The 25,790-nt window shown below is 38.2% G+C and overlaps 1 protein-coding gene and 1 long non-coding RNA gene across 9 annotated transcripts; both read left to right on the top strand.

Moving 5' to 3' along the window:
• LOC127004105 (L-2-hydroxyglutarate dehydrogenase, mitochondrial-like) lies at positions 1 to 25,467 on the top strand. Of its 8 annotated transcripts, XM_050871472.1 has the most exons (11): positions 120 to 154; positions 7,883 to 8,005; positions 8,791 to 9,006; positions 11,746 to 11,870; positions 12,688 to 12,813; positions 13,733 to 13,890; positions 14,135 to 14,317; positions 16,223 to 16,384; positions 18,810 to 18,919; positions 22,514 to 22,640; positions 23,643 to 25,467. In XM_050871472.1, exons 3-11 carry the CDS (start codon positions 8,888 to 8,890, stop codon positions 23,892 to 23,894), a joined length of 1,362 nt encoding a protein of 453 aa, XP_050727429.1. In that variant the 5' UTR covers positions 120 to 154; positions 7,883 to 8,005; positions 8,791 to 8,887; the 3' UTR covers positions 23,895 to 25,467. The 8 variants fall into 8 exon arrangements, with proteins under 8 accessions (XP_050727423.1, XP_050727424.1, XP_050727426.1 ...); XM_050871465.1 differs by lacking the exon at positions 120 to 154 and having other exon boundaries at positions 7,960 to 7,988; XM_050871471.1 differs by lacking the exons at positions 120 to 154; positions 7,883 to 8,005; positions 8,791 to 9,006 and adding an exon at positions 9,062 to 9,209.
• LOC127004109 (uncharacterized) lies at positions 14,324 to 15,046 on the top strand. The gene is made up of 2 exons (XR_007757629.1): positions 14,324 to 14,897; positions 14,939 to 15,046. It is a non-coding gene; the product is annotated as an uncharacterized LOC127004109 (long non-coding RNA).
• Positions 25,468 to 25,790: the final 323 nt, after the last annotated feature.

The following is a 25,790-nucleotide window of genomic DNA, read 5'->3' as shown; positions in this document are numbered from 1 at the left end:
GTGCCTCGGGGGGTTCATCAGCGCCAGGAGTGAGGCCGAGGCGTCTATAGCAGTCCCAAGCCTCAGTAACTTGGGGGAGGGCGAGGTGGAAGCATCTGTTGTAATAGCCTCCCGTGTGACCATGCCTCCCCCTGGGCCCACTGACAGAAGACGAGTGAGGCACCACAGATTTACTTGCCAGTCCACGGTGTTCTTGTGCCCCTGTCCTTTATTGGTGGTGGAGTTCTTGTTTGATTTTATATACCGCGAAACCTTCCCTTGGTCATTCACTGTCTAGCTAAAGCATCACCAGCCTAATGTAATTTGTATGTTGCCCGAGGTTACTGACTTGATTTATATGCATGTATGGTGTCCTTCCAGCCTTGTCTTTTATTTTATTCTTATCAGATTTATCACAATGCCATCTGTGTTCACTCCACTCCACCACCTAACCTCAGCTACAACATAACCAAAGGCCTAACATAATTTTAACATCAGTTGCCTACTCTGGGATAAGTTTTTTTTCAGAGATGACACTAACCTATTTACTGGGAAGGTATTCCTCCTGACAGTCAAACCTTTCCTATTATCTTATTAAGTTCTCACACCATTGAAACTTTGAGTTTGTGTGGGGGGATATTTTCTTTTGAGGGGCATGTATTTGCTAGAGTGAGAGTAAGGTATGCATTTTTGTTATCAGATATATAGTAGGCCTCATTTAAACTATTATTATCCCTCACACATTCCATTGTCAATTTCATATTTATTTTTCATGAAGCTAACATAATGAATCCTTCTCATGCCCAAGCCACCACAGTGCACTACTTCATCAATTCATCACCATTTGCTGTTGGTTAGGTATGCCATGGCCATACAGACTTCAATGACCTTTTCATCCTGTCTTGTCAGCCTACCAAGTCTTATCAGGTGGCTCATCTCCAATACTCATGTCTTTACTTTTTGTGCCACATACCATGCCCCTGTTTAAAAGGCATGAATTAAGAAGGGGTGGTGGTAGAATTTAACCGTTCCTGAGGCCTTTCTTTAACTCTAGGCATATGTGTGCCTCAGAGTTAAAAAGTGCAGACAAGACAAAAATTTGCATTCTATAAGAGTTTTTTTTTTCTTCTTTTTTTTTTAGCCCACAGCACTATTAGGCACATTTATGGGTCCCAATGGATGGCCCTAGCTCATTAGTGGCATGTTCTAGTCTTAATTATGGTGGCTGTCATGATATATGACTTGCTTAGCCCATGCCCATGCCAAAATCAATGAAGTTTAGGGTTGACTGATGATCACGACAGCATGTGAGTAATCTTCTGCCACTCGGCGATGGTTGAAAAGTGTTTGCGTCTTGCGATGTGTCTTGAACCCAGGTCCTCAGGATCACCACATCCGTGTGCTGATCACTCAGCCGACACATCCCTGGATTATATTTCATACCATACCAGGTATATAGAATTATGGTTTATTTCTTTGTGGAAAATAGAAGAAGAGACAATGTGAAAATGTAACAGAGGGCCTAAGCTGTCAGATGTTAATGGTTCGAACTTCCACACTGAAAACTTGGGACATCTGTCAAGTCATGTGAGCACACTGTTGCCTATTTATTTGTTTTATTGGTTATGGTATGGAAAGTTCAGTTCATTGCTAGATTCAAATAATTTTCATAACCACATGTATCCATGTACCCCTAAGCAAAAAAACAGGAAATATGTTATAGTTTTGCAACTTTCATAATGTCATATTTTTATAATGTGCATACCTACTAGATGAGAAGATATTCATATACAGTATAACTATCTTGAATAATGTGAAGTTGTATGATGCACTAATCATCTTTTTATATATTTTCAGATACTTTAAAATTTTGAAATAACTAAGACGTGAAATACATTCAAGAAACAGAAAGGAAAAATGGCTGAACTAGACAAGCAATACATAAAGGACTTGATTGCCAAAGGAAACAGGTTTGAGGCTATGAATATATTTATTCAGAGCAAATTTGGAAAACCTGACAATTCAGAAAATGTACAAATTAAACGGGAAGTTGCCAATGAACCTGTTGTCAAAGATAAAAAGAGTAAAGGGGTAAGCCAAGGGTATGATGGAAAGGACAACAGTGAGAGTGAGAGTGAGGGCAGTGAAGGAGGAAGTGACAGTGAAAGCAGTGGCAGCAGTCATGGCAGCTCAACAGTGCCACGTAGTGAAGCTTTAGTGCCAGAAGTGGAGCTGAAGGAAGATGAAAATTTGGATGTTGACATAGAGACAGTAGATCCCTTGTCGGAAGTGCTGCCTAGGCCCCACATCCTGGAACAAGCGGGGCCAGCACACCCGACACACCAGCATCACAACATGCAAGGTGGGAGGCCAGTGGTATCATATTAATCTTTTGCAAAGAGAGGAAATTGTTTTCTTGAAAAATAATGTTTTAGACTGAAGTAAAGAGTTCAAATATAAAGGATTTTTTTTGTGTGATTGTTAGAAATGGACATGGATAAATGGTTACCAGTAGGTTACATAGCTGATAGTTGGCAAGAGTAGATATTTAACAAAATAAAGAAATATCAAAGTCTAGCTATCAATACTGTAGGTTTGGGGGGATTATGAAAGTGGCCAGAAGGATGCCAAGTTGTATATACACCCATAGAGGAATAAATGAGTTTATAAATGGAAATGTGGCAAGGGGAGATAGAAAGAATGAAGAAGCAGTTGAATGTGAACAGATGAAGATTCTTTGAAAAGGAATCTTCTAATATGAAGGCGTTTAAAGATCAGAGCAGAACAATTAGTAGTACTTTGGCACTACTGTAAAAGTTGGTTTGAAATCAGTATATAAGGTGCCTTGGTATTAGCAGGTTGACATGGTACAGAATATATGTGAGGACCAGTATATCCATTATGAAGTATAACAATTAATTATTATAAAGTGATTGTGTTGCTTAACTAGTTAGCAAACTAGTTTTAGCAAGATATGAGGTATTGGGTAGTCTTGGAAGGGGAGAAGCTAGAAGAGGTGAAGGAACTTATGAGTAGGAAAATTTGTAGACTTGTGTTATATATATATATATATATATATATATATATATATATATATATATATATATATATATATATATATATATATATATATATATATATATATATATATATTCCTTTCTATATCTTTCAGGGTATACTACCATGGGAGGAATGCCCCATTATGGAGGTCAGACGGGAGGACCATATGGCCCGTATTGTGTCCAGATCCCACAGTACGGGCCAAGAGCAGATGGAACTCAGACTAGTCCTGTCTGGCTGGATCCTAATTCCCAACAGCATCAGCACCAACAGCAAATCCAACACCAACATATTCTCCATCCACAGCAGCAGCAACACACTCAGCACCTCCATCACCTTCACCAGCATCATCACCCACCTCAAAATCCAACAGATGAAGATGTAAGCTAAATGTCAGACACAGAATTAAGAAAACCAAGTGATTCTCTGTATTAAAAGTCCAAAATGGATCTTAAGTGAGAAGGATTGCATTCCAGTGAGAAGAAAGATCAAGTTGCAGCTGATATGTGTTTTACAATGTTGCCTACATAATCCTATCCTTCAAAACTCACTCGTAAACACTACCTATACGAAACACATTAGAGCTTGTTACTTACCCTGAATGTTTCAGTTTTAACTTCTTCATTGCCTCCTCTATCTCACCTCTCTCCACCCTCCCCTGTGGACCTGGCCACCCTACATTGATCTTCATTCCTACACTAGTCACTTTTGCTTTCCCTCCCACACTCTCATTCATTACAGTTTCAAAGTGCTGCTTCCATACCTCCCTTATCTTCTCATTCCCTCTCACAAGCACCCCATCTTTTCTCTTCGTGTTCAAATGTCATTTTTTCTCCTCCCATTTCTCTTTTAACTTCTTTCCAGAAAAGTTTTTTGTTCTGGTATTTTGCTGAAATTTTCCTACCCAAATCCTCATCCACTCTCTTTTTACTTTCCCTAACCAATCTCTTTTCCTTGTACACTTACAAATTGTTCCCTATATAAATAACATTTTTATCCTCATCATACAGAATACAAATAACCAAAGACCATATTTAGCAAAGGAACGAGATGAGATAGTACCTATAAGAGGAAACCATAAATATGAAAGTGGTCACTGCAGCCTTATTGGAATGCTTCATACTCATGTTGCAAAACATTACCAAAAATATTTTAAAAGAGCATTGCTCCAGGTAACAGCACTTAAATAAGTATATATACTTGGGTCCTTACCCCTGACTTGTTTATCAGTTGTTTTTTTGTTACTAACCAGGTGCTATTTCAGATACTTTAGGAGCCTGTGTAACTTGCTTATGTGTGTGTGTGAATAATTAATTGTCTTAGCCCTGGGTGCCTAACTGAAGTGCATTTGTCTTATTTTCAGGTGCCGAGAATTCAACGTGAGAAGGAAACTGTTCCTAATGATTTGCACAAAAAAACTCATCAGAAATACTTCAGAGACCAAGGCCGTCCATATGTCTCACGCGCAACAGGCAAGGAGATCCGAGGCAGAGCAATGGGTCCACCTTGTAACTGTAAAAAAAAGTGCTGGTCTAAAATTGAAATTGGAGCTAAAGAAATTTTTTCAGCATTCTGGGATATGGGTAATTTTGATGAGCAAAATGTGTACTTATATGGAAATATCTCAATCAAACCTGTGAGTCGGCATTATGTGAAAGGATCAAATCGAAGAACATATACATTCACATACTGGTGTAAAGTTCGTGGAAAACATGTTGAGGTGTGCAAGGAAATGTTTATGGGTGTTCATGGACTACAAAATAGCCGAGGCAGGATTGGTAACCTAATGAAGCAAATGAAAGCAGGTAATTTGCTTCCAAAGCCTGACCAGCGAGGGAAGCACAATAACCGGCCAAACAAGTACTCGGAACAGTCACTCCAAGCAGCTCGACGACACATAGAGATGTACATCAATCGGAACATGACATTAAAGAAAATGTTCAGAGACTTTTATATACCGTGGTGTGATGAACATAAGATTATACCGGTTAGTGAAGACAAGTACAGAAGAATCTATTCAGAAGAATACAAAGTTTCATAACACTGTGAAGAAACTTAAGTAACTTGTACAATGGGTTCCCAGAGTTATTGAGGGAAGTGGACCACTGTGTAATAGATATCATTCCCATCATCAAAATAAACAAGTTTTTATATTTCATTTTCTTTGAATTCATTAGTCTTATTTTCAGTCACCATACATTTCACTTAATTGATAAGGTGAATAATTTAACTTTTTATTAATCAGATGCAGATTTGTACTGAATACAAATTTCATCAGATAGTAGACAGCAATAATGCAGCAGATAAAGTGATTATTGTGATATAATTATTTACGGTTACTTTTAATTTTATTAATTCATATATAATTATAAAAGATCTATACTATACTGTTGCCCTGTTCCTTATGGGAACCCCACTTGATGGAATGGTCATGACTTAAATCTCTAGTTCTTTCTGTTTGTATACTCTATACGAGAGTATACATTTGTACTTACCACCTTTCCATTTTTTTTCCATGTATTCCTTACTCATGTGCATTCATCGAATCATTTATCCAACTGCCACCTGTACCTTTTTATTTAATTCCCAAACACCCTATTTACAAATTTATAATTCTGCATTATCTATACTCTATACGAGAGTATACATTTGTACTTACCACCTTTCCACTTTTTTTCCATGTATTCCTTACTCATCTGCATTCATCTAATCATTTATCCTCCTGCCACCTGTACCTTTTTATTTAATTCCCAAACACCCTATTTACAAATTTATAATTCTGTGTTATCATAACTCGTAAATCTGTCTAATATAACCCAAGCTAACTAATCCTTCTCACACTTTCTCCTCTAGTCCTCATGAAGCTTCCCACTTGCCTGCCCATTCTCCTCTACCTGCTCCTTTTCTTTGGAAATCTGCTTATGCTTTAATTTCTGTAAAATGTTTTAAAAGAAAAATGTTAATTTAGATGACAAAATTTCTAAAGTTTTATGACAATGCAAAAGAGAAGTTTTACATGTGAACATTATTCTGAGCCAGATATACTTTTTGTATTGCCATTGAATGAGGTGAAATTAGCCTACTAGAAATTACACTAGTCTGGCAATTGAAAAGGTATCAGAAAATTGTTGTAATCATCAGAGATATTATATTTTTTCAATTATATAAGAAAATATTGGGCATTTATTTATATCCTGTTTTTTTCCCTTCATATGTGTTTCTTGTGTGAATTTGTTTTAGCAGTCATGCCATACTAACAAAGGCCTCATATTATTTCAATAAAATTTGTTTTAGAAAATAGATGCATGTCAGCCATCAATTTTCAAGTCATCCTACTGTTAGCATCTGTAATTTCACTGTTAAACTTCTGCATATGTGGTCATCTTAAGAGTAATGTTGGTTATGGGGAAAATCTAGAAAGTACTATAAGAATTATTTTTAATGATAAATATAATTTTTTAACGATGGGGCTGCTGGCAGATAACTTTACACGTTCACGTGTATAACTTCTTAAGTATTTATTATTGATTTTGTGCCTCTTTTAGCCTGCAAATTTACTACTGCATCACTAGTGAATAAGTATTGGGAGCAATAATATGGTAGTGTTGAATGAATCTGCGTTGGTTGTTTAAAAGTAAAAACGAAAAAGTTAAGAGAAGAGGAAGAATATTACAAGTCCTACTATAGTTAAAAGAAAAAAAGGAAAGTACCCAATTCACTGGTTCCTAGTACACCTCCATACACCATTATCACAGACTTCATTTACTTTCTTGTATTGTCTGGACTACGTGCAAATCAGCAAGTCAAATTTCCGCCATCTCTTCTGCAAGGAGACAAACGTGCCTGCTTCCAACTTGTGACCGCACACCTTTCCCACCCCTTTATTCCGGCCGGTTCCTTGTTCCTCCCTTTTGTTTGTTTCTCAAGTCCTACTCTCCCCCAGAACCCCTTTCATAACTTTACACTACTCCAGTTCTTATATATGACTATTACACTTTTTCCTACGCTTTTCTAGGAGGTTTGAGTGTTAGTGAAAGACATAACAACACGAGTGCTTTGCAAGACAGGAATCGAGATATGGGCGCGTTGATAACCAGTCTTAACTATTTTATCACTTCTGGAGTGCTTATTTAGTTTTGATCCTTGCACTCTTTCCTACGTACGGTTTCCCGGGAGGTTTGAGGTTATAAAAGACATGACAATAGGAGAGTACTTTGAGAGGTAGGAAGCGAGGTACGGGCGCGTTAATAACCACTTTTAACTTTTATACCTTCTCCCTTTAGCAATTCTCATTTAGTTTTAATCCTTGCACTCTTTCCTGTGGTTTATCGGAAAGTTTTGAGGGTTAGTAGAAGGCATGACGAAAGGAGAGTACTTTGTGAGGTAGGAAGCGAGATATATGGGCGCGTTAACAAACAATTATAATCTCAACCATTATTTTTATACCTTCTCCTTTCTGTAGTTCTTATATAGTTTTGATCTTTTCACACCCTCCTACGGTTTCCCAGGGGGTATGAAGGCTAGTAAATGAGAAGACAATAGAAGAGTAGCCTACTTATAGTAAGGTAGGAAACGAGGTTTGGGCGCATTAATAACACATGCAGTCCTAGACATTTTATCCCTTTTGCAGTTATTATTTGGTTTTGATCTTTGCACTCCTTCCTGCGGTTTAATGGAGGGTTTAAAGGTTAGTGGAAGATATGTATGAAAATAAAAATGTAGCTATTTCGTAATGTATAGGAATTAAGTATAAGTTAGATGTGAATGCGTCAGTAACCAATTTTAATCGTTGTGTCTTTTCTCCACCCCATCATGTGGCATCATTTCTTTTTCTTTTTCATAGTTCTGCTTGGCGCTGCTCCCCATCAAGGACACGCACAGTCAGGACACGTGCATTGGTCCGTGGTTCCTCCCCTCGCCGAGCCATTAAGAAGAATGACAGGCGCGCGGTACGACACGTTGGCCGGTAACACCTGCGAGCCAGTGCGAGGTCGTAAGAATATTCCCTGTCACGACCTCCACAAATAATATATGACATTTTGAAAGTGTGAAGTCATGCCCCGCAGATTGCATGTGCGCACACTATTGTCAAGAGGACGATGGATATAAGATCAATAGTCATGAAACTTCTCAGAGCTTACGAATATACAAATACACTATATTCTTGTGATATATTTGAGAAGATTTGTATAGGTTGAGTGCACGCGCGTGGCCTTGGTGATCATCTCCACCTCATTAGCATCTGAGCAAGTGTGACACCCGCGGTTGCTAGGTAGGTATAGGTACAGTTTATTCTCCCTTGTTGTTTACCTGCAACAATAAACTATCAATCAATCTTCGGGTTTACCCATGGACCCAGAAATAAGCCAGATATATCCAGGTAGCCGGAAAAGGAGAACGAAGAACAGGGTGAGCTGCGTGCCGACTGCCTAGACTAGTTCCATATATAATCCCTGACTATGATCGAACCGGGCTCATGGATCTATATAGCTAGGCGTGCTAACCGCTACACCACAGAGGAAAGGAAGGAGTCTAGAGAATTATACTTTAGAATCCTCGGAGGAGAGGGTGGGAATTGTTTACATGGGACAGGAGAGGCATGGGAATATATAAAAGGAACATTAATTTACTGGCACATAAGATTTTTCATTCCTTCGTTTATAAGTAAGAGCTGTTCATAGGTCTGAGAGAGTTCTGTAAGCCCTGTCTTTTATTGTTCAATTATAAGTTGCCTATTTTCTCTATCTTCAGGCAATATAAATTCTACGTAACCCATGATCTGGCAACTGCTGTGACCGCGAGAGGCCCCCCAAAAGGCAGCCCCACCGCGTACGTCTGGCAGATCGTCATGACACTCGCGCTGCTGCAGAGGGTACCCGCGGCGCTCCGTGGGTGTGTCGCTCACTTGCATAAGCCTCCTGTGGGCACGGCAGCCTCCCTGTGCCGAGGATACTCCACCGACAATGAGTGAGTGTTCCATTATCCGCTTAGTGCACGGCCAGACCCTTGTGAGAGCCGGAGGTGAATGCTTGAAGGCGCTTGAAGGTCACGTACTCATTTGGCACTGGTTACCTTCTGCGTGGTGGACCCAAGGGTGACATGGCTTCATCTCGGTGACAAAAGTGACTGATTGCAATATACATATATATACACAACAAGTCAGTTGTGAGGTAAGTCCCATAAGTTGTTAGCCTTCAGTGTCGCGCCGTGTTACGCAAGCATCGAGTGGTTAGCTAGTATGTAGGCTAATTGGGATAACACTCAAGGCGAGGTTGAACTGGTGAAAGCATCGTATTTTTCCTTTTAAGCTTGAGACCTTTAGGGAGTGTCCAGTATGCAATTTCGTATACCAGGGTCTTCTCACTCTGATAATAATCTCTCTTGATAATCTTAAGTTAATTGCAGGTTGGATGATGAAACCATTTGAGGGCAATTTCATGAGGTAATTGGGGTCATTGATCGAGTAAAGACTGGAGAACACTTGTCCAGTAGCTATGCAAGGGCTGTCAGGGGCTGGTTGGGCTTTATAGTGATTGTGACTCATACATGTGATAGTGTGCACATAAATAGCTATAAGCAAGGATAACAATTAGATATATGTTAATTTTACTTCCAGTGAGGTCCTTTATTAACCTTAACCTTCAGCACCTAGATGAATGGACTTGTCATATTTCAGTTTGGAGTAAAAAGATAAGAGCTGTCACACCCTTGGAGTATATCCTTAGTGTACCTGTAATTACATAATTCATCTGTTTAATTGACTAAAGCAATCAGATCATCATTTCATTAATGGGAACATGCTGAAGGCAAAGGGTCTTCTTATTTTTTATATTTTTTAGGCTGATCACCTCCCACAGTCAAGGGCAAGGCTGGATTTAGAAAGTGATTTGAGGATTTTGGTAAACATGTTATTGTGTGTTGAAACTATGGTACTGGGTGATGGATGGACTGGTGGATAGGGGAGTGCTGGAGGGTATGCATGTAAGGTCTGAAAATTCATGTCATTATTATGTATCAGTTTTGATCAGTTGTGTTCATTTGAATGTCATCAAAATTCCCTAGCATCAGATGATATTTATTTATGTTAAACTAGCTTCCATGCAGAGGTCATATGGACATATGAGGAATTGGGCTTGCTGGAGAAATGGAAGCTAGTTTAACATAAATGGACGTCATCTGATGCTAGGGACGAATATGACATTAAAATAAACATAACTGATCAACATTGATACATGATAACGACTGACATATTTTGTGGCCCTACTGATAGACTGGTAGATAGGGGAAATTAGTGAGTAGACTAGGAAAGAGTGAGAGGGTTGGTTATTGGACTGGTAATTAGTGGGAGGGTGAGTTAAGGGACTGGTGGATTGGGCTCGTTTTGGACAGTGTTGACCAGTTACGGGCTACTTATGAATCATGCCAAAATGCATCCTAGATCAATTAATACTGTGAGGATTTTATCCCCCATAACCTTTCTCCATCCATAAATATGTCCCTGGTATAGAGTTATGTGAGCTCCCTACATTTTTTGTCTTTGCCAGTTTTCACAAGCAGCAAGCTCTACTAATTTTTTGGGGTAATCTGTACAATTATACATCCTGACTTTCTTAAAAATGGCTCCTGCACTGCATGTGATTATTACTGTATGATAGTAACTATTTCTTTGGTAATAGTAGTCAATCACAAGAGCCACCAACAGAAAATCTAGGGACAGTGATGTACTGCATCAGTGTCAGAAACAAAGTCAGTGACCCTGGAATTACCCTTAAGTGCCCTACAATAACTTTGGTTCACAACTCTGTCAAATACCCAATCCCTACAAATGTTTGACAAATACCCAATCCCTACAAATGTTTGAAAATGATGAGGCAAGCAAGACACAGCCCTGTTTTATTCCTGTGTTCACAGGAAAGAAGGTGGATATAACCCTCCCCATTAATTTCATATCACTCTTAGTTCAGAGTACAGGCCAGTCATTGTATTTTACAGCTTGATCTTTGAAGTTTTATTTTTTATTTTTTTATTTTTTTTAGCTCCATCATATCCTCATTAGTGAAAAAAATAAGTTCAATCATCCAGCCTCGTGCTTGTACTTGAAACATATCATGGTACAGATCAATGTGATAAGTTATTACTATCTGATAAGATAAAAGAGAATAAGAAAGAAGTACTTAATGCTATCATACAATGACATTACATCAGAAATTGCAAGAAATGTTCAAGAGTTCTTTCCCTAAAAGTAGCTTTAGATAAGTATTAATTGTGTACTATTTTCAGTACATTTTTTCTCTGTAAAAAGTAGAAAATAATTGTTATATATCAGGAGAAAAATTTTTTTTTTTTTTATTTATTTATTATTTTTTTTACGTCGCGGCCTATAGCGCCGGTAGGCTTTTTCCCGGTGGGGCCTGATGATACAACAGGCTAAAACAATCACCCAAGCAGAGAACTTTGCATACTACTCATTGTTTTCATTGAACCCAATTTTGAATTACCACTTAAAAAGGACTAAGGTTGTGAGTCTTTGGGTGGTTGATATATTTTTGTTTGTTTCTATTTACCCACAAAAGGTGTTTTGCTCTTGTGTTTTGGAAAAATAGTAACCTCAAATGAAGCAGCTGTAAAGTTTAAAGTACTGTTTGGTTGAAGTTGATGGCTGATATGAGAGGTCCACCCAGGATCATTTTCCTGCTCAATTTTCAGAAGTGAGCCAAAGTATGACTTCGTGGTGGTGGGTGGCGGCATTGTGGGGATGGCAACAGCCCGTGAGTTGGCCCTGCAGCATCCCCACCTGAAGCTTAGTGTCGTGGAGAAAGAAAACCAGTTAGGTAATGTCATACTGAGTTAGTGATGTTGGTGTCCATTCAGTGAGTCTTATTTTCATGACTTTTTAGTTTCCTCTTCATTTCAAGCTGTTATTATTCCTTCATAATGTGATGAACAGACTCAGTACTTTTAAGCAAAGTATATTGTTTAAGCCTAATACAGTGAAGCATTTAAAAGATTGACTGAATATTTAGCACAGATGTTTGCTCAGTCCATCACTCAGTCTTACTCATAGTAATTATGTTTAGCAGTTGGCAATTAGAACTCACTAGCATTTTCAGAAATAGGTATTAAAGAAGTCCATTTGATGTGTGATGTTTGGCTAAATTTTGATGAAGTGAAAAATTGGCTTTTTTTAATTCAAAAAAGTATGTTACAACCTCAGTATCTTGAAAGTGATAAGGTTGTCCTTTGAGGAGAGTGCCATAAAAAAAAAAGAACATTGACAATATGGAGGAAGTTTACTGAGGTTGTAAAGACAAAATACAGGTTGAAGAAAATGTAAATTTAAGGGAGATTCTAGAACAACAGAGGAAGGAAAACTAGGATAAAGTGAAGGAAGTGGCAGTGAGAGACACAGGAGATAAAAGTGTGTGATGATTACAGGGCTGATAGAAAAGCAAATGCTGATAAGAATGGGAAGGCAAAAAGAAGAACCATAGACACGTGGGTAAGGCAGGCCGACATGGGGGGGGATATTTACATAGATTTACATAGAAAATCAGAACTCTACTCTACTCTACTCTTGGTAATATCAAGTTAAAGGAAGTGTCATTCGAGCTTGTTTTTAAAGATATTTAATGAATAATATTCTTGCAGCATTCCACCAGAGTGGACACAACAGTGGAGTAATTCATGCTGGAATTTACTACAAGCCGGGATCCCTGAAAGCTAAGCTCTGCGTTGAAGGACTTCATCTTTCATACAAATACTTTGAGGAAGAAGGTTTGTCTGTTTAGTAGTTTTGGCAACTATATAATTATGTCTGATACAATATTTTTGCTGGGAAATCAGTAAGGAGAAATTAAAAAGTCCCCATCAATTATTTTTTCTTCATTGTCAGTGCTTGCCTCTCGCACAACTTATTTGCTTCACCAACATTTTGATAGGGATGAGATTGGGCAGAGCCTTGGGTGTGGATGAAATAACTGCAAAAATACTGCTCCTACAGAAAGAACAGAGGAAAGTATTCTGAAAAGACTTTTCAAATTTAGTTTCTGGTGTCTCGGTATACTCCCTTCTTAGATATTTATTATTTAAGTTGCAGAAAGGCAGTAATGCTGTAGAAGGCAGCTTGCTCTCAAATTTATCAGTGAAAGGGATGAAAGAATGAAGAATTCTTGCATTCACAAGTTGAACAGCTTAGGGATGAGCTTGAGTAGAAGGGCTAGCAGTGAAGACTGGTCACTAGCGGGGTTGAGACTGCATTTAAGAAGTTATGAACAACAATTAGCATGAAAAGTAACCACTAGCGGGGTTGAGACTGCATTTAAGAAGTTATGAACAACAATTAGCATGAAAAGTAACCAAGGTAGCAAAGGAAACAACACTGCAGCAAACTTTGGAGAAAATTGATTCTGCAGGTGGCTGATGGCTGTTGTTTAGAAGAGGTGTTGCGAGTGAAGCCCTCCCCACTCATGGGATACACACACCTTACATTATTGATTAAAGCCAAAAGAAGCTTTGAATAAAGTTAAAGAAATAGTTAGCCTGCCTGCATGTGGTACCAATAGTAGGTCTTTTGTCATGATCACCGTGATGGAGTAGTCAGGGAAAAGGCATCAAGGATGATGTTTCACTTGCTTTCTCACTCATTTTATTTTTAATGATATGGCTGTGACTGATTTTTTTCTATACTTTGCAGGGATTCCATACAAAAAATGTGGGAAGCTTATTGTAGCAGTTGATGACAGCGAAATTGGAAGGTTGCACGACCTGTTTGAACGAGCCAAACAAAATAATTGTCCGGATGTTGAGCTCATTGAAGGATATGACATACAAAAGTATGAACCATACTGTCATGTAAGTTTTCACATCATTATAAATGTTAAAGGGTATATGATTGATTTTAGGGAAACTCTGGTAAATAAAATAATGAAGCTAATCAAAATACCATTATTTTTTTCTGTAATTGATTTGTTTCACAGCTTTTACTTTCTGTATTACATAATGGTATTTTGTCTGTAGAGTATTGTAGACGTTTAATTGACTGATACTTTTGTTAGGAACTGCTCATGTAAAATAACTCAATGCTTTTTTCTTCCAGGGAGTGAAAGCTATCTGGTCTCCACATACAGGCATTGTTGACTGGGCTCTAGTAACGGAACACTATGGGAAAAATTTTCGTGACCTAGGTGGCAACATCTATCTTGACTTTGAGGTTAAAGATTTCAGTTTGGTGGAGGATGACAGTGAGAGTCATCCAGTTCGAGTTGTCAGTGATGGAAAGGTAAGAGTGCCTTTTACAAGTTAATATGCCACAATGATTGCATGGACTGTTGAATATGTTAGGCTGTTGGGGTTAGTTTCATAATAGGGAATGTAAAAGTTGACATATCTATTTTACTTAGGTGGAATGTACTTGATTTTATTGTTTGTGTTATACCCACGCAAAGTTACGTTTAGCTAGTCTTATTATACATGAATTGAGCTTATTTTGTATGGTTTTCTCCATATCTACTGCTGTCAAACTTCAGTCTTAAAGTTGTGGCTGTGGCCCACACCATCTCCACTTCCAGGGCATTCCAAGCATCAATACTTTTGTATGGGAAACTCTGCCTTTTGTCAAGTCCTTCCTATCAACATTTTCTAAACTATTTACGGACTTCCAACCTAGTCTGTTCCAATTCATCCAATCTCTCCATTAAGATAGTTACGTTAGACTAGACACAACTTAAGTTGCAGCTTTTTTAATCCTTTCATAACCTTAAGGATATCCTCAAGCATATATGATACAGCAAGGAAAGGAGAGAAGTTTAGTAGACTGTAGACATACAGAGGAAAAAGTGATTGGACAGTTAAGTGACATGGTAGTTACAGGAACATTTTCAGAATTATGATTGTCAGGAAGTTTAGTATTTTGATCATGATTTTTTCAAAAAGTTTGATGCCAAAATTTGGTCTTTGCTACCTCCTGCCCCCTTTTGATGAACTCCTATGTTGATTGAAACTATATAAATTAGTTGCATCAGCCATAAAAAAAAATAAATAAATAAATAAAAAAATATAAAAAAATTGAAAACAGAAAAATAAGAGGGTTATGATTTAATTTTTATTGAAATAATTTATTACCATTTTCATTTGTGAAATCCTCTGAAAAAGAAAGCTTTGAAGTTAAAACAGCAATACATGAAAGAGAATTTGACAAGTGATTTTGGCAAAACTATTAGAGGGTAAGCCTAATCCTTTCCTTTATTTTTGTAATGTAAAAGCCTATCATGATGTGAAGGGGAATACACACTTGTTCATTGTCTCAAGAGCTCAGGACTTAATGTAGCTACCATCACTGGTTTTACATTGAACATAAATCAGAAATATCAGTAATGAAAGATGCAGCAGTCATACTAAGTTTTGTAATCAGTAAGCTATCAGAAGCATAACTTTGTGAGGATTTTGAACTGCTGTAGTAGATCTCAACTTTAAACTTTTCAAATTCAAATGCATGTTCTCTATTTTAATAGCACTAAACATTTGTACAAAGGGAAGTGCTCAAGAGTGAATCAAATGGTTTTGTAGTATCTCTGGACACAACTTAGGTAAGTGGTAATTTCTGCTGTCAGTATAGTCCAGGATGAAATAATGCCCAGTACCTTCACTGTGCAGTGGAGTTCTGTGAAGTTGCCTGTTTATCATTCTTTGTAGTATATTTAAATCAGACAAACAAACTGCTTATATAAAATACCACAGCGTATATATAAAAGCAAACATGATTAATATTTTTGCTAACGACAGTATTCAATTTGCCTGATTGAAGTCGACAAAGAATGATGACAAGGTAACTTGAAAAAACTTGTGCTCACTGTACAGTGCAGCTACCCCACACAGTGTTCAGTGTGTAGGCCATCTGGTCTGTTGTATTCTTCTTAGCCTATATCATCATCTTTGTTTATTGTTGCTTTAATTAGGTATATTACTTACTGATTTTTCAATTTTATAATATTCTGTATATACTGACTTACCAAACATTAGGTGACAATTGAAGCTTGCTTTATTAAAAGAAGAAAGAAGTCTGAGGAGGTCATAGAATGCTAAACAAGCAAATCATTCTCTTTTTAAGTTTGCCTAATAGCAGAGTTCACTAGACACCAATAATAAGGTGTTGCCACAATTTCTTACATATAATTTTGTACTACAGTCTGTGCGTTGCAAGTATGTTCTAACGTGTGGAGGTCTGCAGTCTGACAAGCTGGCCAAGTTGTCTGGCTGTAGTGAAGATCCTAGAATTGTACCTTTCAGAGGGGAATACCTTCTCCTGAAACAAGATAAAGCTCATTTAGTACGTGGAAATATTTATCCGGTAAGTGACATTGCACCTAAGGCATGTTTGAATGTTTCCAATTCTAGTTTGCCCCTGCTATGGCACAAACAGTTTGGATATACAGGTGAAGCATTTTGTATCTAGAGATATGAATTCTGAGATCTTTGTGCTGAAACACCAGCCACATTTTATTAAAACTAGGATGAAGTAGTGACTGATAACTTGTCTGCATTGCACAAAATTTTCAACAGTATTGCATTGAATTCCTCTCCACCCTCACTGAATCTTCACTTCTGTTATTCAGTGAAGAACTTGCTTGGCTGATATTAGCATATACCACACTTTCTGGTATATAAGGTGAGCAACGTATAAGACAACCCCCAAAGTTTCCATTGAAAATACACCTGTCCCCCCAGCTCCCTGTGAATAGAAAATTTCTATGGATGTTGGGCACACCCCTGAAAAAAGGCACTAGATCTTCAAATAACAGCAATTTTACACAAATTCTACCTAATAAAGCATCTCCATCACCTGAAAGCAGCTAAAATATCATAATTAGCAGTATTCATCAGCTACATTTACTATAAACTATACTGTAATTTAGAGAAACTTATTACGAATTTATAATCTTTAAAATCTCCCTTAACTTTTGGGCACTCACCACAATATCTCTCTCTCTCTCTCTCACACACACACACACACACACACACGGCCTTTCAGCTATTTACTCCGTAATATCTGTGCGTATTGCCGGTGAATCAGTGGGATATTATCCATGATCTTACTTATGTCTGTGTCCTTCCCTTTTCTCTATTTTTCTCCACAAATCTATTTTTTTATCACAACTAATATAAGGAAATAAAATTCAGCAGGCACATGTCATCTACGAATAACACAAATTTCTCTGTATATTTATGCATACATCTCCAAATTATCAAATAATTTAAGTTTCTTTATGTGCGCCATTTAATTTTGCATATTTTTATATGTAATACATGATGATTATGTTAAGTTTATGGCTGAAAATTTGTTATAATCAGAAGCGACGTTTGAAATTTAACGAGAGCAGCAACCTTGGATGTGGGGCGGGGCACCGTTTTCGCCTGCCTGTAGCGAAGGGGTTAAATTCCGCTGCCATGTTGCCTTTCTTTCTATCTTCTATCGATATTTTCACACGAACTGCTCTTCTGAACTTGATAACTGCATGCCTCCCCCCCTCCCGCAGCCTCGCCGCACATGACTTTCTACTCAAGCTCATCCCTGTACTGTCCAAATCCCTTACACACGAGTTAACCAGCATTTTTACTCTTTCATCCCTCACGCTGGTAAACTCTGGAACAATCTTCCTTCATCTGTATTACCTCCTGCCTACGACTTGAACTCTTTCAAGAGGAGGGTATCAGGACACCTCTCCTTCCGAAAATGACCTATCTTTCGGCTTCTCCTGTCGACTCTTTTGTAGGAGCAGTGAGTAGCTTGCTTTCTTTTTTTTCATGTTTCCTTTTTTTGCCCATGAACTGTTTCCTCAATTGTCTCTTCACACACACACACACATGAAAGAGAGAGAGAACATACCTCTAACCCCACAATTTGAGTGGAAATTTGGAGCTTGTCTCATGCGCCATTCACCTTATACACTAGAAAATACATTATAGGCCGACAAATCTTAAATGGCGCCTCTGATGCAGGTAGCTCCCCATACATTGGTGTCACGTCTCCCAACTCACCTCCCAAACCGCGCCCCTCACACCCTTCCCTCTCTCTCTCTCTCTCTCTCGTACAAAAAAAAAGTTTTTTTATGAATGATTCTCTTTATTTCTCTATTTGTGAGTGAATACAAAGAAATTTGTACAACACTTGGCATTGTTGTCTCCGCGGCATTGTCATCTCAGGTCAGGGTCATGCTCCTCCCAACCCAACACGCCACAGTTGTGCTGCCTGCATTAATTATGGCATTTCTGCCATATTTAGGTGTGTGCCCTATCTGCCATACACTGTCTGCCATATGGCATAATTTTGACAAAATATGGGGACTGTACCTATGGAATGCCAGGACCCTCAAGGAAATTCCTACTTTATTTCACACACACACACACACAGAGAGAGAGAGAGAGAGAGAGAGAGAGAGAGAGAGAGAGAGAGAGAGAGAGAGAGAGAGAGAGAGAGAGAGAGAGAGAGAGAGAGATGTGGCAACAATGTATAGGGGGCTGTCTACGTTAGAAATGCCAGTTCAGATGTGTCGGACTATAGCATAAAAGCAATTTGGTACCTATTTTGTGATAATCAACATTCTACAGTATAATTACTGGAACTTGGGTCATTGAAGTTCTTCCACTGGGAAGATGATCTCAGGTAATCAGCATGTGCACTAGCCTCCTCTTTGTACACCAAAGAAATTGTCTTTTCATCCTTCAAAGCCCCTTCCTTGTTTTCATATGGTAAAACATTTTTTTTTAATTTTTAGGTGCCAGATCCTCGCTTCCCATTCTTGGGAGTACACTTTACCCCACGAATGAATGGAGACATCTGGCTGGGTCCCAATGCAATATTTGCCCTTAAAAGAGAAGGATATAGGTAAGTAATATTCTTAGAGCATTTGTGTTCCTATGTTAGGTTGGAGAGCGCTAACTTTTGATATTCATGCAATTGATATTTATTGCTATTGCAGGCAGTGGAAATGAGTTATTTGAGGAGTGCATGTGGCGTGAGTAGAATGGATGGAATGAGTAATGAAAGGGTGTATGAACATTTTGGAATGGGTCATGTGGGTGAAGGAAAGAAGTGTGGAGTGGTGGAAGTGAAGCAACAGACCATAAAGTGGTTTGGTCACATGGAGCGAACAGAGGAGAGTAAGATGACCAAGAGGGTGTATGTGAGTGAGACAGAGGGAGGAAATGTTAGAGGACGACCTCCAGTGAAATGGAGAGATACAGGAATACATTAGGGAGAGGGGGGAAAGATCAGTGGGAAACTTTGAGCAGGCAAGAAGGGAGTGCCTGTGGCGAGATGCAGAGAAAACATTGCTTAAAAACCTTGCTAACACTAACAATGTTGTTACTCAACAACCTTGCTCAACTCAGGTTGCAGAAACGAGGCAAAGCAACATTGTTAATACCTTGCTATGACGGGAAGGCAACTGATTGGCAGGGGCTTGCATTGATGTCATAGGAGTCAACAACCAATCACAGTGAGTTTTATATCGAGCTGCGCCAATCGCAAGGCTGCCTCTTCCCAGCTGTGTTTACATTGTCTTGCTCTTGGAGGAAGAATACAAGGAGAGGGCATGACGTCACAGAAGGACAAAAGACTGCTTCACTTGTGACGTCATGCCCTTTCCTTGTGTTCTTCCATCAAGCTCCTTCATGCTATCCAGCGGGCTATGTTACAAGAAATAAATTATACTACTTGGTTGGGTTAAACTGTTGTTCTTCCACACACATAAAATGGTAAATTTTCGGTCTTTCACCAGTCTCTATTTTCTGGTAGTTTTCAGCTTGTTTTGAATTTGACTACCTTAGGTGTTACACTCTCCCTCCCAGCCCCCACATTGTGCCCTGAGGCGCCTGCAAAAAACCACAAGTTTCAAAAATCGCTGTCAGTTGTAGCTGCGTGTGTGGAGGAAAAGCATGAACCCCTTTTCCTCCCCACTGTTGCCAGATTTACTGGTTTTTTAGCATGCCCATAACTATTGCCAAAAACACACCAATATTTAACCATTTTAACGATAACTACATATGAAGGCAGTTATTGGGGTCGAGGAGGCAGTTTTTGCATCGGAAAATGGCAAACACAGGAGGCTGAGTACGACAATCTGGCAATGTTGGGCCGCTGCCTCCCATGACTGCTGGAAGGCAAGAAATTAATTAATTAAACTGCCCCAACTCTTGTTATTTACTTGTGTTTGCGTATGACATACCAAAGTTTTATGTAGATATGCTTTCTTTACTCGAGTTGCTGTTTTTAGTTAAAAAAACGTGAAGGTATGAAACCTTGCTAGAATAACAACTGCAAACGGCAGTTATGATAACATGTTAGAATGTCACCGTTTAGCTCTCTGCATGCTGAAAACATTGCTATTGCGCATAATAATGTTGCTAATCGGTTAGCAAGGTTGCTAAGGCTCTCTGCATCTCGGCCCAGAATAGAGATGAGATAAATAATTGCAAATTAATGCAAGTTTAAAGAGAAAGAGAAGGAATGATATAGGATTGTTATCAAAACAAGGAGTATCCATGTGATAGCTTCTAATACTCTTGGAGAGGAAGTCCCATTGCATTTCTGAAAAAAAAAAAGAAAAAAAAAAAGGGGGGGGGGGGCATTACTTATAGTCTTGAATAATGTATCATGCAATTGTAAAATAACATTAATTACTAAAACTTTGTTACTTTTCATTGGACATGGAGTTCTAGGCATACTCATGTTGGATATATGGAGTGTTAAACTGGTACTGGAAATGCAGTCACAATACCACGAGAATATGAAGAGGAGGGATGGTGGTGATTCTGTATGCATGATATAAAACCAGAAATTGCACAGCAAAGAAAGTAATTGTATTATGAAATGTACACCACAGAGTGCAGTGGATCAAACCTAGGCCTTCTGAGTAGAATCAGAGCAGCAAACCAACTGAGCCACCTATAAGTTATGAAGGTCAACGAGCCAGGGGCCACTTCTGCCACAAACCAGATCTTTGAATGATTTACAACATCCATCCTGATGCTGTCTGGACAGAGATCATATAACCCAAATTTTGGTATGATTTAAATGTATCTGGAACCCTGAAAGTGTTCAATTTATCCAATATCTGAAATAGAGAGGTCCAATTTATAGAGGGTTTACTGTAATGCATTTTTCATTGCATTATTTTAGTTTCCCAAATGTATATAAACACTGCATTTGCCATCGTGGGTTGATCAACCTGTGGGCTTCAGGTGACGGCTATAGCCCCTTCTTGAGAGAGCTTTAGGGAGTGCTTATAGCTGTCCTCTGCTCAACCAAAAGTTACAAGTCTTCCCAACATTATATTTTTGCTATTTTGCAATCTAGACAATTACAGTTGCTTTCATTGTAGAGAGGATGGATTGGCATTGAGAAAACACTAAATGTTATTGTGTTTCTATTTGAAAGTACCATACAGGGCATTAATAAAAACACCTAGATTTCCCAAATTTATCAACATAGTCCACGCACTGGGTGTAGTGTTGCAGAGGTGGCCCCTGGCACGGTGACCTTTTAGCTCATTGGTAGCTCGGTTGGTTTGCTCCTGACTTCTGCTCAGAAGGCTCAAGTTCGATCCCTAGAACTCAATGTTGTACATTTTATGATATTTCACTGCATAACTGCAGTTTTTTTTAAATGGAATTGTATACCAGTCTATACAGTATATTTACTTCCTTTGCCATCATCCACTTCTAATTTTTTTATGTCAATCATGGATTATTCAGACATAGTAAAGAATGTAACAGTAACCAACAGGCTAAACTAGAATTCTATAACAATGAATTATTATATTTTATTCCACCTCATACCCATACCCCCTCCATAAATATCAAAAGCTCCCACCTAAGTTTTGAGAACAATCATTCTACATTAAAATTTCTTATATAATATCATTGAGGTGTTCTAGATTGGTTGTTTTTTTGAATAATGTTATTTAAACATCAAATTTAGTTACAGAAAAAAGTTATAGAGTAATTTCTAGAGTGATGTGGAGCAAGTCTGCATCAAGGATCTGGGACATTGAAACTATAAATATTTGAGAGGCACCTGAAATATGAACAGAATAAATTATTAGTGTGAATGGAAGGAAGGTTTAGCTGATGTCTAGTGAGTGTTATGAACGAGTTTTGAAGTTAAGTAGTGAACAACATATTAAACTTTAGAACCTGCAGGAAATGGTTGAGTCAGACAAGAGTGAATAGATTTAAGTAAGGTAAATGCAGTTTGGGTGAGAGGAATACTTTTGTAAAACAGAACAATTTAGGGATATTCAAGAGAAGTATCCTGAGAATGTAAGGTGATTTGAATTTATGGAATTGTTTTGAATTAATATTTTGGCAGGGCCAAAAAATAAGTTTAATAGACAAACATAACTCTAAGTAAAAATAACAGTAGCTACTTTTTTAAAAACTTTGCAAATCTTGTAACATTTAAAATCGATATTTTCAGGTGGACTGACATTGATCTTCGTGAGTTGTGGGAAGCCATCACTTATCGTGGCTTCCAGAAGCTGGCTCTGAAGTATATCACTTTTGGCATGAAAGAGATCACACGATCTGCTATTCCAAGACTACAGGTATGGTCATGGCACTCAATGAAAAATTGTCCCTTTTTTTACATAGGTATGGTCATGATACTCAATGAAAAATTGTTGCTTTTTTTTATTTACACCTGTAATATCAAGGTACTGAAAATGCCCAAGAGCTCCCAAATTGCTTTTTAGATCTGCACAAAAAAAGTAAAAAAAGACTGGGATGGCCCCCTTAACTAACTCTGATGTCAGATGTGCCTCCAAGTTGCTTCCATCTGCTATCAGTTTTGTGCATGAAAAGACCTGCCCTCCAAATAGCCACTAAAATACCTTTCTAATCCATGATACTCAGGTCCTTCTTTCTATGTTAACATAAGAACATAAGAACGCAGGAGTCTACAAGAGGCCGGTAGGCCTGTACGAGGCACCTCCTTTGACCCTAAGCTCCCGTGTATCTAACCCCACCTAACATCGCTGTCCATGAATTTATCTAGTCTATTTTTGAATGTGACAATTGTATTGGCACTCACCACATGACTGCTAAGCCTATTCCACTCATCCACCACCCTGTTAGTAAACCAATTTTTGCCTATGTTACACCCAGCATTTTTCCCTCCATTCCCGTGTGTGCTCTTTTTAGTTTTCTAAATATTTAATGAGGAACACAACCTAGCTGAACACTAAAGCAGTTGAGAACTACAAGTACAGGTATTTTTTCCTCATAATTCAAGTAGCTAAATAACAGTATTACTGAATCAGTAATACTGTTACTTGGCTGTTTAAATTATGGAAAATTTCTAGTACCCTTATTTGTAATGATTCTCCATAAAAGCTTTAGCAGTTTTTTTTTTTATCTAAATTTTTTTTTTAAATGTGTACATTCTTTTATCAGTTCTATTCATGTTATGACCAGCCCAAGTCATTCTAAATAGGGATTACAGCATCAGAAACATCATTTATCTTGCTGACTGTAGCAAGAAATTCTTTGCACATAAACAACTCCTCTATTAATGGACATTTTTCATTAATTTCACTGATCTTTTTCAGGTAGCAACTCTACAGAAGTATATTCCTGAAGTAACTGCCAAAGACATCACTCGTGGCCCAGCAGGAGTGCGTGCACAAGCCATGAATGTTGATGGTTCACTTGAAGATGATTTTGTCTTCCACAGAGAAACAAACTGTAAACTGGGTTCACGCATTCTTCATTGTCGAAATGCTCCTTCTCCAGGGGCAACATCTTCACTGTCTATTGCAAAGATGATTGCTGAGAAGTGTAAGGCAGAATTTACTTTATGAAGACATCAAGAATATAGTGGTGTCTTGTGATAAAATTTTACTAGATCATATGATTTCTCAAATAATTATTTTTTAAAACATGTTTGATGGTTTTAGGAAACATTGTAATGGTACAAAGGTTTTTATTGCTATTGTAAAATTAGTAAAATCAATAATCATACTTCATGATAAATCATTGTTTTCAGGGGCACATACCACATGGCAGTTACACGTAGGTTTTGCTTTTCCACAAACCTCAATTTCAGGGAATCCTCATGATTTAGACATGTTGTCTATTTGTTCCATCCATGACTGATTTCAGGTGTTGCTTTTCTCTTCATAGCTCACAACTCCATCTTACAGATATGAGGACGGACAAATTAATGTTTTGATTGGCAAGACACATGGCCATATACATGAGTTATCTACCACATTTAGAGCTACATACACTTCATTTATTTAAAAATGAAACAACGAGTAAATTTACCGTTTATGAGGTTTCAAGCCCTGCTCCACTGCAGTGCTCCGCAGGGCCGTCAACAATTACAATGTTAGCCTCATTACCGTCCAAGATAGTCTCCTTTATTTTTTTCCTTAGTCTCTCTCCTTTTTATGCACATTGCATATCATGATCTTTGGTTTCATCTTTCCAACACTCTTGGTACTAATTTGCTCAACAGATTCCAATTGTGAATCTTGAATCACTTATTTGAATGCCATTCAATGCCTGGGAGACTTCATCCTTCATATCTGTTGCCTTCTTTTCCTGGGTAGAAGCTTTCACAACTAGGAGATACTTCTTCACTTTCCTGTCTCTCTTTGCCACCTCAGCCCAACTAAGATTTGCTTGGTCTGCACAAAGCACATCAACAACTGATCCCAGCTCCTTGCATCTTATCAGCCCTTGATTCAACCTCATCTTTAACCAGATATTTCTTTAGATACCTAATTCTTGCTTGAATTCATCCAATTTCTCCACAATATTGGTAGCCAGAGATGCTTTATGGAGGCATGGGGTGCAAATCCAATTAAGTTTAGGTATATTATCCTGCTTAATTCCGGACTAATGAGCACACTTCACATGACACCACTTAGGACACAAACAGCATCCAATCCACTTCTTGCCAGTGAAATGACCGACCACGACCACTCACTCACTTGGTGCTCTTAATCAGTTTGACAAATAATCTAATTTTGATTTGGAGTTATAAAATGCATTCTGCTTTGTTTACTCATTTACCTTCACACCACTGGTCTTACTGGTGTGTTAAGGAATGGACTATAGGCAAAATTAATCTGAAAATTTTATAACCTGAGCAAAAAATTTGTCAGGTCTGAAGTTTTATATATCAGTTACTGGCTTCTTAATGAAATTTAACAAGCCTAAATTCATCAGAATGCAGCTCTGACCATACATGTATCATTAAATAATCATTTTCATACTTTTTAAGTTCTCTTACACTGTAAACTATGAAGTGTCCACATCTTTAGATTTTATGGAAGTTTTTACCAGACTTGGCAATCATAACTCTACCCGGCAGTCATTCAGTCCTGCTAAGCCACGAGATGGATGTAAATAAATTCTAGTCTGCGAGTCAGCCTTTCAATATCCAATGTGGTGCAGTGATTTCAGCAACCTATGTGACAGGTGACCAGTGGGGACTGGGCCCCCAACAGGTTGCAAGAACTTGCCTGTCTGCAGCCCTTCTACAGTGTAAGAGACAGACAAGCTGTGTCATGTGCCTGGTCACATACACATTCAAATAAGGATGTGTGCAGCTGGCCATCTCTGAGATCTTTAGGTATCAAACAGCAGATAATCTTCATGCCAGCCCTTTGGGGGCCCTTTGGGCCACCCTCTTTGCTTAATCACCTTAACACCCTTCCATATCTCGTCTCCTATCAAACCGACTGCTC

Source organism: Eriocheir sinensis, chromosome 27 (genome assembly GCF_024679095.1).
Source record: "Eriocheir sinensis breed Jianghai 21 chromosome 27, ASM2467909v1, whole genome shotgun sequence".
Taxonomy (NCBI): domain Eukaryota; kingdom Metazoa; phylum Arthropoda; class Malacostraca; order Decapoda; family Varunidae; genus Eriocheir; species Eriocheir sinensis.
This window is presented reverse-complemented; position numbering and strand designations above follow the sequence as displayed.

Excerpts from the sequence above, each read along its gene's own strand:
- LOC127004105 (XM_050871465.1), top strand. Across the intron at positions 9,007-11,745 it reads GGATACTCCACCGACAATGA|AAGTGAGCCAAAGTATGACT; the intron begins GTGAGTGTTCCA and ends CTCAATTTTCAG. Across the intron at positions 12,814-13,732 it reads CAAATACTTTGAGGAAGAAG|GGATTCCATACAAAAAATGT; the intron begins GTTTGTCTGTTT and ends TATACTTTGCAG.